The 12,172-nt window shown below is 52.1% G+C and overlaps 3 protein-coding genes across 3 annotated transcripts; 2 read left to right on the top strand and 1 right to left on the bottom strand.

The window, feature by feature from the left end:
• Positions 1-905: 905 nt before the first annotated feature.
• Positions 906-2,759, top strand: STEHIDRAFT_169389 (uncharacterized protein). Its single transcript, XM_007305467.1, has 6 exons — positions 906-956; positions 1,021-1,607; positions 1,713-2,053; positions 2,160-2,312; positions 2,368-2,448; positions 2,509-2,759. The coding sequence occupies exons 1-2, from the start codon at positions 911-913 to the stop codon at positions 1,317-1,319; spliced, it is 345 nt and encodes a 114-aa protein (XP_007305529.1). The 5' UTR covers positions 906-910; the 3' UTR covers positions 1,320-1,607; positions 1,713-2,053; positions 2,160-2,312; positions 2,368-2,448; positions 2,509-2,759.
• A 1,598-nt stretch (positions 2,760-4,357) lies between these two features.
• Positions 4,358-5,664, top strand: STEHIDRAFT_140117 (uncharacterized protein; the record flags this gene model as incomplete). Its single annotated transcript, XM_007305466.1, has 4 exons — positions 4,358-4,449; positions 4,514-4,637; positions 4,697-4,988; positions 5,057-5,664. The coding sequence occupies 4 exons, from the start codon at positions 4,358-4,360 to the stop codon at positions 5,437-5,439; spliced, it is 891 nt and encodes a 296-aa protein (XP_007305528.1). The 3' UTR covers positions 5,440-5,664.
• A 69-nt stretch (positions 5,665-5,733) lies between these two features.
• On the bottom strand, positions 5,734-12,155 carry STEHIDRAFT_169387 (uncharacterized protein; the record flags this gene model as incomplete). The annotated part of the gene is made up of 6 exons (XM_007305465.1): positions 5,734-6,863; positions 6,932-7,588; positions 7,645-7,741; positions 7,812-10,974; positions 11,035-11,383; positions 11,771-12,155. 6 exons carry the CDS (start codon positions 12,153-12,155, stop codon positions 6,133-6,135), a joined length of 5,382 nt encoding a protein of 1,793 aa, XP_007305527.1. The 3' UTR covers positions 5,734-6,132.
• Positions 12,156-12,172: the final 17 nt, after the last annotated feature.

Below are 12,172 nucleotides of genomic sequence, written 5' to 3'. Positions count from 1 at the left end.
TGACCTCCATAAAGTTTCAGAAGGGCATTTGGGGGCTGTCATGGCAGGACTTCTTGAGACTGCTGCTAATTTAATCAATTCAGATAAGCTTGAATATCTACTTTTAGGAAGAAACTCTCTGATCCTTATTTGCTCTTGCATCAATCAAACTACTTCCTATACTCTGATGAATCCTTTGTAAGAGTGCTTCTACATGTCTAAATATCATGACATTGTCCTGTGCTCCATTCTCTTCAAGATGAGATTGTGATTTTTATGCTCATAACAAGGTCAGATTATAATCACCAGGATGTGGATATATGTGTCTTTGTCTCTTTATCATTATGTCTGTTCAAACAATTGTCCACTTGACCACTCAGGGAAACATATCCTTCACCACATATTTTTGAGATTTCTCTCTATAAACACAACTACAGAGTAGGTCAGCCTTAAACAGGCAAGATCATCCATAAATGCTACTGGTTCTTATCTTACCCAAAACAAGGCCACTATCCTGTTAAATTCGGGATTTTCCGGATCATATCTTCTATCTTATCAGGCTTTGTCCAATGTTTTGCCAAGCCCATAGGCTCTGATCTAGATGCACTGACATCATTTGTTGACTGTCAAAACAAAGCTATTAATAAAATCCTTATAAACTCGGACTTGAAGCATCAGCAGCATCAAACTTCTTCCTTCTCTCCCCATCAACCCGGTCATTTTGATAGCCCATAGGTGCAGCATCTACATATTTGATGCAGTTTTGTACAACAGCCCATTGTGATCATTACCTTTGAGAACACTGCCTATCAGATAATGAATATGACGGCTGAGCATTGTAAGACTATCAAAGTCTGGCATTCATCCTGCCATATGCTAATACTGCTCTTTCTTGTATCGATAATTGTCATCTTAATACTGCAAGCTGAAAATGTGGCAAAAAGTGATATTTTATCACCAAATCCTCTTGACCAAAGGAAAGCGTATACTCTGATCCTTATCAGGCCTTTCTCACTTATGACGGTCTATCCCACATTTTAGTGCAGCACACTTGCCAGCTCATGACCAGAAAGGATGTACAATCCTCAATACTGCCAGCTCAAATGTGGGCCACATCGATGATCCTTCTCAGGCCACACCAAGCCGTCGGCCCAACTCGGGATCAATCCGGAACCCTCGCGCCACTCCCATTCATTATGCTCAGCTTGCCGATGTTTATAACGCCCAAGCACAAAACCAACGCCACCGCCCCGCTGCGCTGCTATTCCCCGCCGAGGGTAAACCTCCAGCACATTCTCCCCGACCCCGTCAAGTTCCTACTGTCCATGTTCGGAAGTTGAAGGATGTGCGGGATGAAGAACGCAAACGCAAACGAGATCGGCAGGTGTTTGAATCGTCGACACGGTCAATCGTCAACCGCGGCCATGGATTTCCGGACACCCGTACAATCTATAGCGTAGACCGTCAGCGAGTCCCAAGGACAGCTTCGGTCAGTGTGCACGACACACTCTCACTCTCCGGACAACCTCTGCGGGACACCTCTTCGGCCCATCGTTACACGCCGACAGGTCAAAGTTTTGATCACGATGCCAGCAACGATCGCTTGGATGATCTTAGCACGCGTGAATGTGAGTGCTGTCTGTTTTTGTTTTTCGTTTCCGTCACTCATCATTTTCCGCCTCTCCATACCCGGGCCTTGATCACTTGCGACGCACGCATTGTCATCCTTCCAGCAATTACTACTACTCAAACCTCTTCCGCAGCTCATTCCCCGAGCTTATCCCCTCTTACGAGCAGTACCTCGACATTGCTCAAACATCAAGTGCTTCGGAAAAATCTCCAAACCTGGTCGGGGTGGAGCAGTTGGAAGACCGTCAACGGCGCAAAGACCGTGAGCGGCGCGGCATTCGACGACCTTGTGAATCGCGAAGAGATCGATCTCCTCGGTACGGCCCCTAGGGAGACATTCCTCGCCAACTTGGGACAGTGGCCTCGGTACGACCACGTTGATGCGAAGGAAAAGATTGTGCGATGGTGGGCAGAAGTAGCTTCTCTAGCGCCTCCATCTGAAGCGGTGCGTACCTTGTCTGTCTATATCTGCCCCCGACAAACCAAGGACACACATTGGGCCACTTCTTGTCGCTTGGCACTGACCTGTGTTTTGATTCGGCCATCGTCAGCATGTTCAACTTAATGGTGCTAACGATCATGACGTCGATATCGCCACTCCCGCATCAGAGCATACTCCCGTTCCTCTAGACATGGACGTCGCGCAAGAGCTCGCGAACATTTTGATGCGACTAAGAAAGGGGAAAACTGCTTCAAATAACCCGGTAAGAATTTCGTGAGCCCAGAGTCAAATTGTACATGACCATTCCATCCCTGTAGACCGCCGAATCCGAGCTTGCAAGCGATGTCGTGAGCCAAATTTATGACACAATGGCGTCGATCTCTCTCGGCACACTTACGGTTCGTGCTCCTTAAATCTTGAGCGTGCATGACATATGCTTATCTCGGTTTTCACACTAGAGTACTGGGCTCGGGCTCAGTATCCAAGCTCTGGAAACGTGGACTAACATTCCGTTCGACGATGAGCATGGCGTACAGGGCCGTGCAGCGGAAATCGCAAAATTCTTCGACGAACGGTTCGGCACTCTGCAGTGGGCGTGAGGGCTGAGACGAGCAGTCAGTGACCTGGCTAGCGCGTTGCTTAGACTGAGTCATGATTTTCTTGGAAAACAAGGATAACGTGTCTATCCTGTTTTATACGCCCTCCTGATACTATTAAACATATTTCTTGGATAAAGTTGCCCGTGTGCCTTTACATCTGTGACTGTTTCCAGAGACATCTTTTCCTGATTTTTCGTTACTCATCAGTCTACACGCTCCGCGCATAGCTAGATCAGATGATACACTCAAAGCTCGGACGTCCTTCTCGGACGGCCTGCTTCACAATCGTCTCGAATATCAAGCGAACATCCGTTCGGGTATCGATTCATCCTTGCTCACACGCGCTCATGTGAGCCATTGAATGCGAGAAATTCAACATATTTTCTCAGCGACGGTGTTAGCATTACTTCTTCGTACGATATGTGATCCCTCTCGCACCCACCGCATGGGGATCTCGTAGTCACCCTTTATGCTCGTAACAGATAGTCTCGCCTGCATTTGCTCCACATCCCGAGAACTCGTCGCCAAACACCGTTGTTGAAACATTGTCCGTCGAAGCCACCCCACGAAACGAAGCCGCTCATGGAGGGTGCGCCGACAGAGGGACAGTTTGTCGGGGACGCTCGGTACGATGGTGACGAATGCGGAGTACGGGGCGTATCATGTACGCGGAGCGGGCGTGAGGATTCTGGCACAGATTTTGGTGAACGAGGATATCGAAGATAACGATGGTGAAGATCGGGGGACAGTGAATCGGAGAATTAATGCGGGACCGTATGAAGGACGTACTTGTCTCTGCTGGAACAGGACCTGTCGCTGGACGTACAAGTCGGACATGAGTCTAGTGTAGGAGAGAGGTTTTTTATGAAACTCTTACTTAGCTACATACATATAGGGTTAGTGTTGCTTTCTGTGAGCCAGAGGGAAACCGGTCAAGGGGCCACAAGTGCCACAAGAGGACGCGTTGCGCGATGCGTTCTCTCGCGTGCTCGGCCTTCCAGGTAGTCCTGTATTTCGCGAAGAATATATCCCACTCTCCTAGATTGGTCCTGGATAGGAATCATGTAGCCAAGTCTGTAGACCTTGATATTGCCAAACGCCGTTATAGAGCCTGAGGACAGATAGACGCGGCATCATCACTTTGGGGACACGCACAGGTGTGCACTGTGCAGACTTGCACGGGAGGGAGGGCATGGTGGAAGTCTTATGTCTCGAGGAATGGTACACTACCGAGGAGGCGAGAGCTCTAATGGACTCGGGTGCTTGGGAATAGCGCCAGGTGCATCAGTTCGAATGAGGTCAAGTCGGCAAGGAGGAAGACGGATATGCAAAGCACGTATACCCGCGTGGACCAAGAGCGAGTTCCGGTGTGGAGGTGAAACCAGCTGAGGGATAGGCGACGCAGTGTATGTTCCTCCGGCGAAGAGAGCAGCCTGGTATCAGGCAGTACAAAAGTTGGTTCTCGTGTGCCATGAGTCTGTAGCGATCAATGTTGTTCAACCGTGGTGAGAAACAAGTCGAGCGAGTATCGTCAAGCGAGTCGCAGTACATAGATACTCGCAGTAAAGGACAACCGCTATGGGAGAGACGATCGAGTAGCCAAAGAATCAAAGAAACAAGGCGGCAACTGCCCGGACCAGATTCGCGGCAAACGCCGTCCGCCAGGAGACCCAAGGCAAGCTTGAGTCGCTGCTCACCGTCACAAACCATGGCCGGCCGTATTCTCGCTCTCGCAACGCTCATCCCCCTCGCATTTGGTTTCCAGGACACGTATCCCATCGTAGCATGGTCTTCTCATAAGTACGGCCATTGGGATAATCGAGACGAGCGTATAACTCATACTGTGGCACGCGAACTGCTTTAGGTCGAGGGCTTTGGACGCGCTGCCCGCTTCTCGCTCATCACATTCCAACGTTGTATACGAGAATATACTTCTTCAAGACGATGTCTGCGAGCATGATGCTGTAGTGCTTATTGACCAGCCAGGGGTATGCTTATATTTGTCTCTAAGAACCGCGAAGTAACTCACACCTACGTTACATGTCAGCTTCACGCCTCGGACCTTCGTTCACTCTCCTCGTCATCTCCCCTCAGCTCTATCCTCTCTCGCTCAGCATCTTCTGTTCAACTTCCATATGTCCGCCAATCATCTGGCTCTGCATCTGTACACGACATCGCAGACCTTCTCTCCGAACGATGTGGCTCAAAGGTCCTGAACTTCATGCCGGGACAGGGTTCTATCGAGGATGCGGAGAAGGACAAGAAACATGTAATGTGTATGTCGAACCCTCGATTGGACGGAATGGCAGGACATAGGAAGGGATTCTTCGCCGAACTGGGTGCGTACCACCTCCAGTCGAGCTCCCGGCATCGGAGCAACATTGCTAACGGTGTCACTAACGCACAGAGTCGACCATCGTCCACGACCTTGAATCCCTCGCCTCTCTTTTCCCCAAACATCTAATCATCTTCTCCGGCTCACCCTCTTCTCCCTTCGAGCGCCGTCAATCTCCCGACTTCGAGGACCCACTCTCGGAAGAAGACTCCCTCTACGACGCACCCCTCCTCGATACCACCACCTTCATCCAATCCAACGGCACCCTCCCCGAAGGCGGTATCCTCAAGAGGTACCAGCTCCTCACGCCGGCACTGATCACTTCGCTGTTAGTCGCGTTGTTCGTGCTTTTGCCGGTGGTGATGTTTGGGGTTAGCGCGTTGGCGAGTATCCAGAGCCCGTTGAGGACCGAGGCGCCGAAGGGATTCAATGCGCAGGAGAAGAAGATGCAATGATTGGTATGGTCGAGTCTGAGTCGAGTCGAATCGAGGTGCTTGGGACTGGGCTTGGTGGAGAGGAGTCCATTGTCTAATGTCGAACAGCTGTATCGTGGTAGCGGTTTTGGTCACGGCCCGCGATTCGTGTTGTCGAGTGCTAATTTCATGCGGACAGTACCAGTACAATGTCGGAATGCAGGTTGGGCAAATTGCTATGGTCAACCATCTAAACTAGTGCACCAAATCAACGGATGCTGTGAGGCCATACAATGACAGTCGAGGCGGAAGGCAGGCGATATCGGTATTAGCGGGCGTCTAGCGAAATGGCACAATAAATGACTGGAGACTCGGATATTATATAGTTAAATCGGCGACAATGAGAACATGAGACAGACAGACAGACAGATGGCAAAAAGACAATGCGAAATCCACTCCGCGAACCAAGTTGGTAGAGTACTATGTGGTGACCATGAAATGAGAGAATGATTGTGAGGGAATATTGAAACTGCTGTAGAGGTGGAGAAAAGGATGAGGACAAATATGTATACAGACATGACATGACTATGATGCGAGATGAACATAACCAATCAAACAGAGCACCAGTGAGAAAAGGATAGGAAAGGATAGTTACAGAGATGAATACAGACCGAAAAAGGAAAACAGAAGACGAAGTGCGAGGATTGAAAACCAATTATTGACAGCTAATGATACTCATGACCCATTCGGCCCACTCCCGTCTACATCGGACCCCCCACTCAGCACTGCATCCATGACCTCCAAAGCACCTAAATGACACGGCAACATCTCCTTCGCACTCCCATCCGCACCACTCCGCACCCCCAAGCCCCACCTTTCTCTCCCTAGTAAACACAACTCGTGGAAGTTGGCGACGACCTCACCCGGCGTGTTCTCCTCTTCCTCATCACTTATAGTGGACTCGGCAGACTTGATCGTATGGAGGAGATGGACATGGAGCATAGATATTGATGTATGATCGGGTGTACAAGGAGCATGTATGACGGTCGTCGTACGCAGAGGTCGCAGAGGGAGACCAGTGAGCCATGCCGATGTCGGAGAGGGCGTGAAAAGCGAGATCGAATTAGACAGGGAAGGTGATGGTGAAAGTGCTGAGGATGGAAGGGGGGAAAGATCTCCGGGGTCAGGAATATATGGAAGTTGAGAAGCGAAGTCCTGTGGCGAAGACGGTAGAAGGGTCATCTGCGAACGATGTGTGAGGCGGTGGTTGGAGGAAGAGTTGTCGACAAAGACGGAGTTGTTGGCTGCTGATTTAGAGGGTCGGTGTGGTGAAGTGGGACGTTTGGAAGCGTGATGTGGGGCAATGAACGTCCAGGGGGCATCTGGTTCGACGGAGAGAAGCGAAACGTGAACCATGGGTAGCTCTTGACCATCTGGGATGACGGTCTCAAGATGGTTGACCCAAGCTGTAAGAACAACCGCAGAATTTCACTTTAGTCTCCGTCAGCATTAAATTTATTCAGGACAGACGTACCATCCAACTCATAAGCCGACATTGAGCCAAGCTTTGAGATCACAATCCTCCACTCCACACTCGCCTTCTTCGCAAAGCCCATCGCAAAGGCCCATAGCTGGAGTACCAAATGTGCTTCCAAATTCTCCTTCTGCGCGAGCCATACACCCAAATCATGCGCCTCGCCCCGTTCATCGACACAAGCGGCGAATATCCACTTTCCGCAAGAGGATATCCGGTAGCCCAAGTGCATAAATGTATGCCGTTCCAAGACATCTAGTACACGGGGATGAGGTTCTCGCGTGAGATGGACTTTGCGTTGAGAGGAGCGTCCAATAAGGAATGCCGGGTCTTGAAAGTAGCTGCGAGTACGCTCTCCATGTTCGAAGAAGCGCCGGGACATGACGCGGTCGACTGGACGCAGGATGCGGTCGTAGATGCTTAGGACGAACGGTGATGGACCGCTGTGAAGGCCTTGTGGGTACTGCAGCGTTTGTATGAGGTGGGCTGGTAGAAACTGAAAGAGGATTTGAGCTTCGGAGTAGATCTTCTGGGCACGTTTGACAGCCGACAGGACTTGACGAAGAACCGGGGATGACATGGATATGATGGAGGACGGTATAGCGATGTAGAAGACGTAATTGGCCGTAGGGGCAGGGAGCTCCTTCACGAAGTCAGCTATGATGTACCAGATCAGTCAAGGTCTGAGCGAGATAAAGAGGAACGCGACCCACTCAATGTCCTGCGAAAGGTCTCAAACTTGACGGGTACAAGCCCATCCTTGACGCAGGTCTTTGCACGACCCGCAGCATGTGATCCCATATTCTTGGCCTACAGTCATCACAAAGGTAAGTATCATAACTCCATCACAATCACCAGACCGAGCCTCATAAGAACTCACCACATACGCTTTCCCCATCCACTTCAACCATTCCTCCGCCATCGCCTGCATCTCACTCATTCTTGCCTCCCCATCCTCCATCTCCTGCGTTCCATCATCATCATCCTCATAAAACACAAAAGCCACAACGTCCTTCTTCCCACTTCTAGGTTCTAATCCAAGCTTCTCCCAGAACTTGAGAGCCGTAGGAAGGACTTGTGTGATCTGGCCCCCCTTCCCGACGGACAGCATTGTGGGCTCTAGTGCCTCGAGATAAGGCGTGCTAGGTCCATCTCTCGATTTAGTGGAGGACTGAGAGGACTGCGACGAAGATAGCGAAGAGGCTGAGAATGCTGATGCGGAATCTCGGAAGACGGTTTTGAGGTCGAGGGGTGCTTCGAGGTTGGGGACGGAACGAAAAGCGGCAAGGACGCGCTTGATGTCTGATTGCCACACCTCTGCCGCCACAGGTGATTTCGTGTTACGGTTGGTTGAATTTAATTGATCATGTCCTGTGGCATTCGAACGCCACTCAGCATCCCAGACACTACTCTCTACCGCCTCCCTCGCTAGTATCCCAGCAGCTGCTTCCAGCGACTTCGACTTCTCGCTTGCCGCACCGAGCACGGCGGCAGGGGAAACTGGCGTTGGAACAGACATGGGCCCAGAACCGGCTGTGAGGTGAGCAGGAGGAGAAACGGCGGAACCGGGCGTCTTCAGTGGCGAGCTGAGGCTCAGGAGCTCAGAGTGATTGAAGTATGTGTGGAGGAGGGTGGGGCCTAAGGGCAAGTATGAAGGTGCGGGTGTGGAAGGTCTAGTACCCGGTAGCGTTTCCTCATCTTCACCCCATTGCTGTTCATCCGAGTTGTCTTCTGAATCAGAATCGTCGTCATCACCATCGTCCATTTCCGCGTCCTGATCTGCCGGAGTCCGTAAAATATCGGCTTCCCATTCCTCGTCAGCGCAAGATGTGAACGGTGAGAGCTTGGTACGCCGTGGTGCTTCGTCTGTACTCTTGCGTCGAACCCCTACCAACTTCTTCACGAGCCCGACTCGAGGATCCGTAGCATCGGCGTACTTCCTCGCCCATCCCGATAACGATCTATGCACAGGCGGGAGATGTATTTTCGAAGGGACACTTCTCGATAAATTGTGGATCGGGAATGTGTACGCTTTATCGTCCTCGGGCGGTGGGCTGGACATTGCGAACTTGCCAGCCGTGTACTTCCCATCTGCCAGCTTATGCACCGCGGCGAATGGAATCGCATCGAACGCGCTACCTCTTCGAAATAAATCTGGTTTAGAACCGACGATCTTGACTTCTGCTTCGGGCAAAATGTGTACAGCGGGGGTGGTAGGCGCGGAGTATGTAGAAGGCGTCTTGGTAGGCGAAGTCGGGATAAGGTCTGGTACTGATGTGACACCGTCGGCACCTAAATTCCCGTCCGCATGTGGTGTCGCGAAACTCTCCGCCAATGCACCAGGAACCCAAGGCGAAGTCTGGGATTGCGCTGGAGTCGTCCCAGAAGGCGGACCCGGACCCGGAAGGTGCGTCGTATCGCCAAAAAACGAAGGCGACATCCCAATATCTAAACCCATAGATGCAGGTCCAGCATTGGGTGTCAAACCCGTCGATAGACCAGGTGTAGCAATCGGACCGGAGACAGCTGGCTTCGCGTCGAAGAAATCAAAGTCGGCGTCGGTGAAGATGTCGTCCATGTCTGTGTCCATGTCCATACCAACGCCGACGCCAGCCGCACCGCCGCCTGGGCCTGTATCGCCAGCACCTGTGCCCCAGCCGCCGCCCGCCATGGAATTCATGCTTATATCCGAACTGAAGGGCATGGTATTCCCGCTTATACCGTCGATGTCCATACCCATGAAACCGGAGGAAGTGGGCTGGGGCCATGAAGACGTGGTCGCAGCTACTGGCCAGTCCGCGTACGTATCGTACAAGTCGAACGTATTTGGGATCGTCGAGGGACCAGCAACGGATGGCTTGATGTCGACGTCGCCGGCGGTACTAGAGTCGGCCATATTGATAGGGAGAGACGCGGATGCGCTGACTGGGCCTGATGCATCGAATGTAGACGCTGTGGCGGCTGGAGCAGATTGTGATGCAGAGATGTTCCCCGTGGAAGATGAATGGAAGGTTCCCTGGTGCGGATTAATGGCTAGCGGATGCGATTGTTGAGGCGTCACGACGTGAGGTTGCGAGCTCGGGCCGGCAAGCGGTGAGCTCCCCAGAGTCATCGTGCTGCCCACACTGGCGGGCACAGGCGTCGTGGAGACCGTGATAGGAGGCCGTACTGTGCTCTGCTCAGTTCTGCTCGGTCCGGGAGTGGGAACGGGTACGGATGCGAGCGCTGGGACAGGCGAAGCGAGAGTGGCACTATCTTGTTGTTTCCTCATTCTTTCTCTCACCCGTTCCCGATTTTTGACCATAGAGTCGACATAACCCGCCGCTTCAGTCGCGACGACATCCAGGTCTAGACTCTTTCCCAGTGCGATAGCACGCAAGCTGGCAGCAGGCGTTGAGCGGGAACGGCTGAGTGCTGGTGGGAGGGGATTTACGGCGGGAGGAGTATATGCGGAGAATGTGGAGGTGGTGGGAGATGGATGTGCGCTGGTGGATGATCCAGGATGCCCATGAGATGCGAGGGAGGAGAAGTTGGAGGGAATGGGATGAGGAGCAGCAGGTGGTGAAGGTTGAAGCTGAGCAGGTAATTGAGGAATAATCGTTAATGATTGACGAGCATGCGGGGATGGCGATGACGGAACGAAAGTAAGCGTGAGGCTGGCGGGCCATATGACTGTCAGACCCTTCTCCTCTCCTTGTTTGTTTTGAACGTTAATCCAAGCAATGATATAGGTCGGGCCTTTAGTAGATGATGACGCGTCTGGGTCGCGATTGTGCGGCGGACGAGGAGAATACTCGATATGCCAATCCGAGCAACCAAGGCCCGCGAGAGACTGCGAGAATTGGGCAGTCAAGGCAGAGGTAGGGCCGGCATATGTTGTGAGATAGTAGGCGGGCGTTCCGTAGGGTAGGAGAGTGACCGGTGTGCCTGCGGGTAGGGGTAGCGAGGGCAAAATTGGCAGAAAGTATGATGGTCGAAATATGGGTTGAATGAGAATCCGGGTTGGTGTTGAGAAGAGATGGAGGTAACAATGTATAAGAGGTCTGTTCGACAACAGCATCAGCAACAGTACTAGCATGTTTCAGGAGGAAATAGACGATCACCTATTCCGCGAATGATGTTCCCAGCCTAGTCCCCAATCCGACACGTCCGAGGGTGGAAATATGAGGAACCCGTCCTTCAGTCTTCGTAACCTTCGCCCATCCTTCGACGACTCGCACATATCGTCCGTCAGTCGTTCTCGTACCGCCTGCAGGAACTGGGCATAGGGGCGTCTAAGAGGTTCGCGGGGCAGGTGCCGCAGGGAGGGAGGATATCGAGCTTCGGATTTCCAGTGAAGAGTTTCGAGTTTGACTGATGGGTCTATGCAGTGGTTGCAGGCCGAGTCCAGGGAAGCGCATTCGGGAGAGCATGGATATAGGTCGGCCGGGGAGAATGACGAGACTTTCGACACTGCAGGGTAGGGGGCTGATCAGCGACCATATATGGCTCTTCGGGCGAAGGAATTGGTGGGAACACATTCAGAGTTTGCTGAGCGACAGAAAGAACGGTGCTCCCGGTCTAAATACGAGAAGAATGACGACGGGCCACACGACGGGTTACAGCCGACAAAGGGCCACCCGCGTCAGAGGGGAGATGAATAGGCGTATCGTCCCAAAGCGCTCTGGACATGAGAAATCGCGTGTTCTTGAACACGATACGCTGCGGCAAATACTTAAGCATACCCATTGTGTATCGTGTACACTAATAAAACGCTCGGCCTACTGTGCACTGGCAGGGCCAGGTTCCGCCCCAGAAGGCCACACAACGAGTCAAAATCTGGGGAAAGAAAGCACTCACGAGTCAATCCGTCAAAATTCAGTGCTTTCAGCGTTTCTGACCATTGCATAGTCTCCCCTACCGAGGAGACGCCAAACACGTAGAGGTGCAACGTCTCCCTCTCCACCAAAACGCTCGCCAGCAGACTCTCGAGAATCCCATGCTTCGTATTGGGTGTTGCGGTCGTCCTCCGTCTCAGAACCTCCCGCCTCGCCAGTTCTACGTTCTCAGAGTGCACAGTCGATAGCCCAGATGTAGAATATATCGCATACGCAATAACAGGTTCAGAAGGAAACTTGAGCGCAGAGGATAAGACGTGTGAGGATAATGAGATGTTCGGTGGGTGCTGGGCTAGTGCTGCCGTCGCCGAGCTCTCTGGCGACGCTGCTGCGGGTTTAGCAGCCATGGGAAGGCCGTGCGCGT

Source organism: Stereum hirsutum, assembly GCF_000264905.1.
Source record: "Stereum hirsutum FP-91666 SS1 unplaced genomic scaffold STEHIscaffold_9, whole genome shotgun sequence".
Lineage (NCBI taxonomy): Eukaryota > Fungi > Basidiomycota > Agaricomycetes > Russulales > Stereaceae > Stereum > Stereum hirsutum.
The sequence above is the reverse complement of the archived record's forward strand: the minus strand, read 5'-3'. Positions and strand labels throughout refer to the sequence as shown.

Bases quoted from the DNA above. Each gene is read 5' to 3' on its own strand.
- STEHIDRAFT_169389 (XM_007305467.1), top strand. From the start codon at position 911: ATGTGGCAAAAAGTGATATTTTATCACCAAATCCTCTTGACCAAAG. The intron at 957-1,020 runs GAAAGCGTATAC...CCCACATTTTAG, and splicing joins CCAAATCCTCTTGACCAAAG to TGCAGCACACTTGCCAGCTC.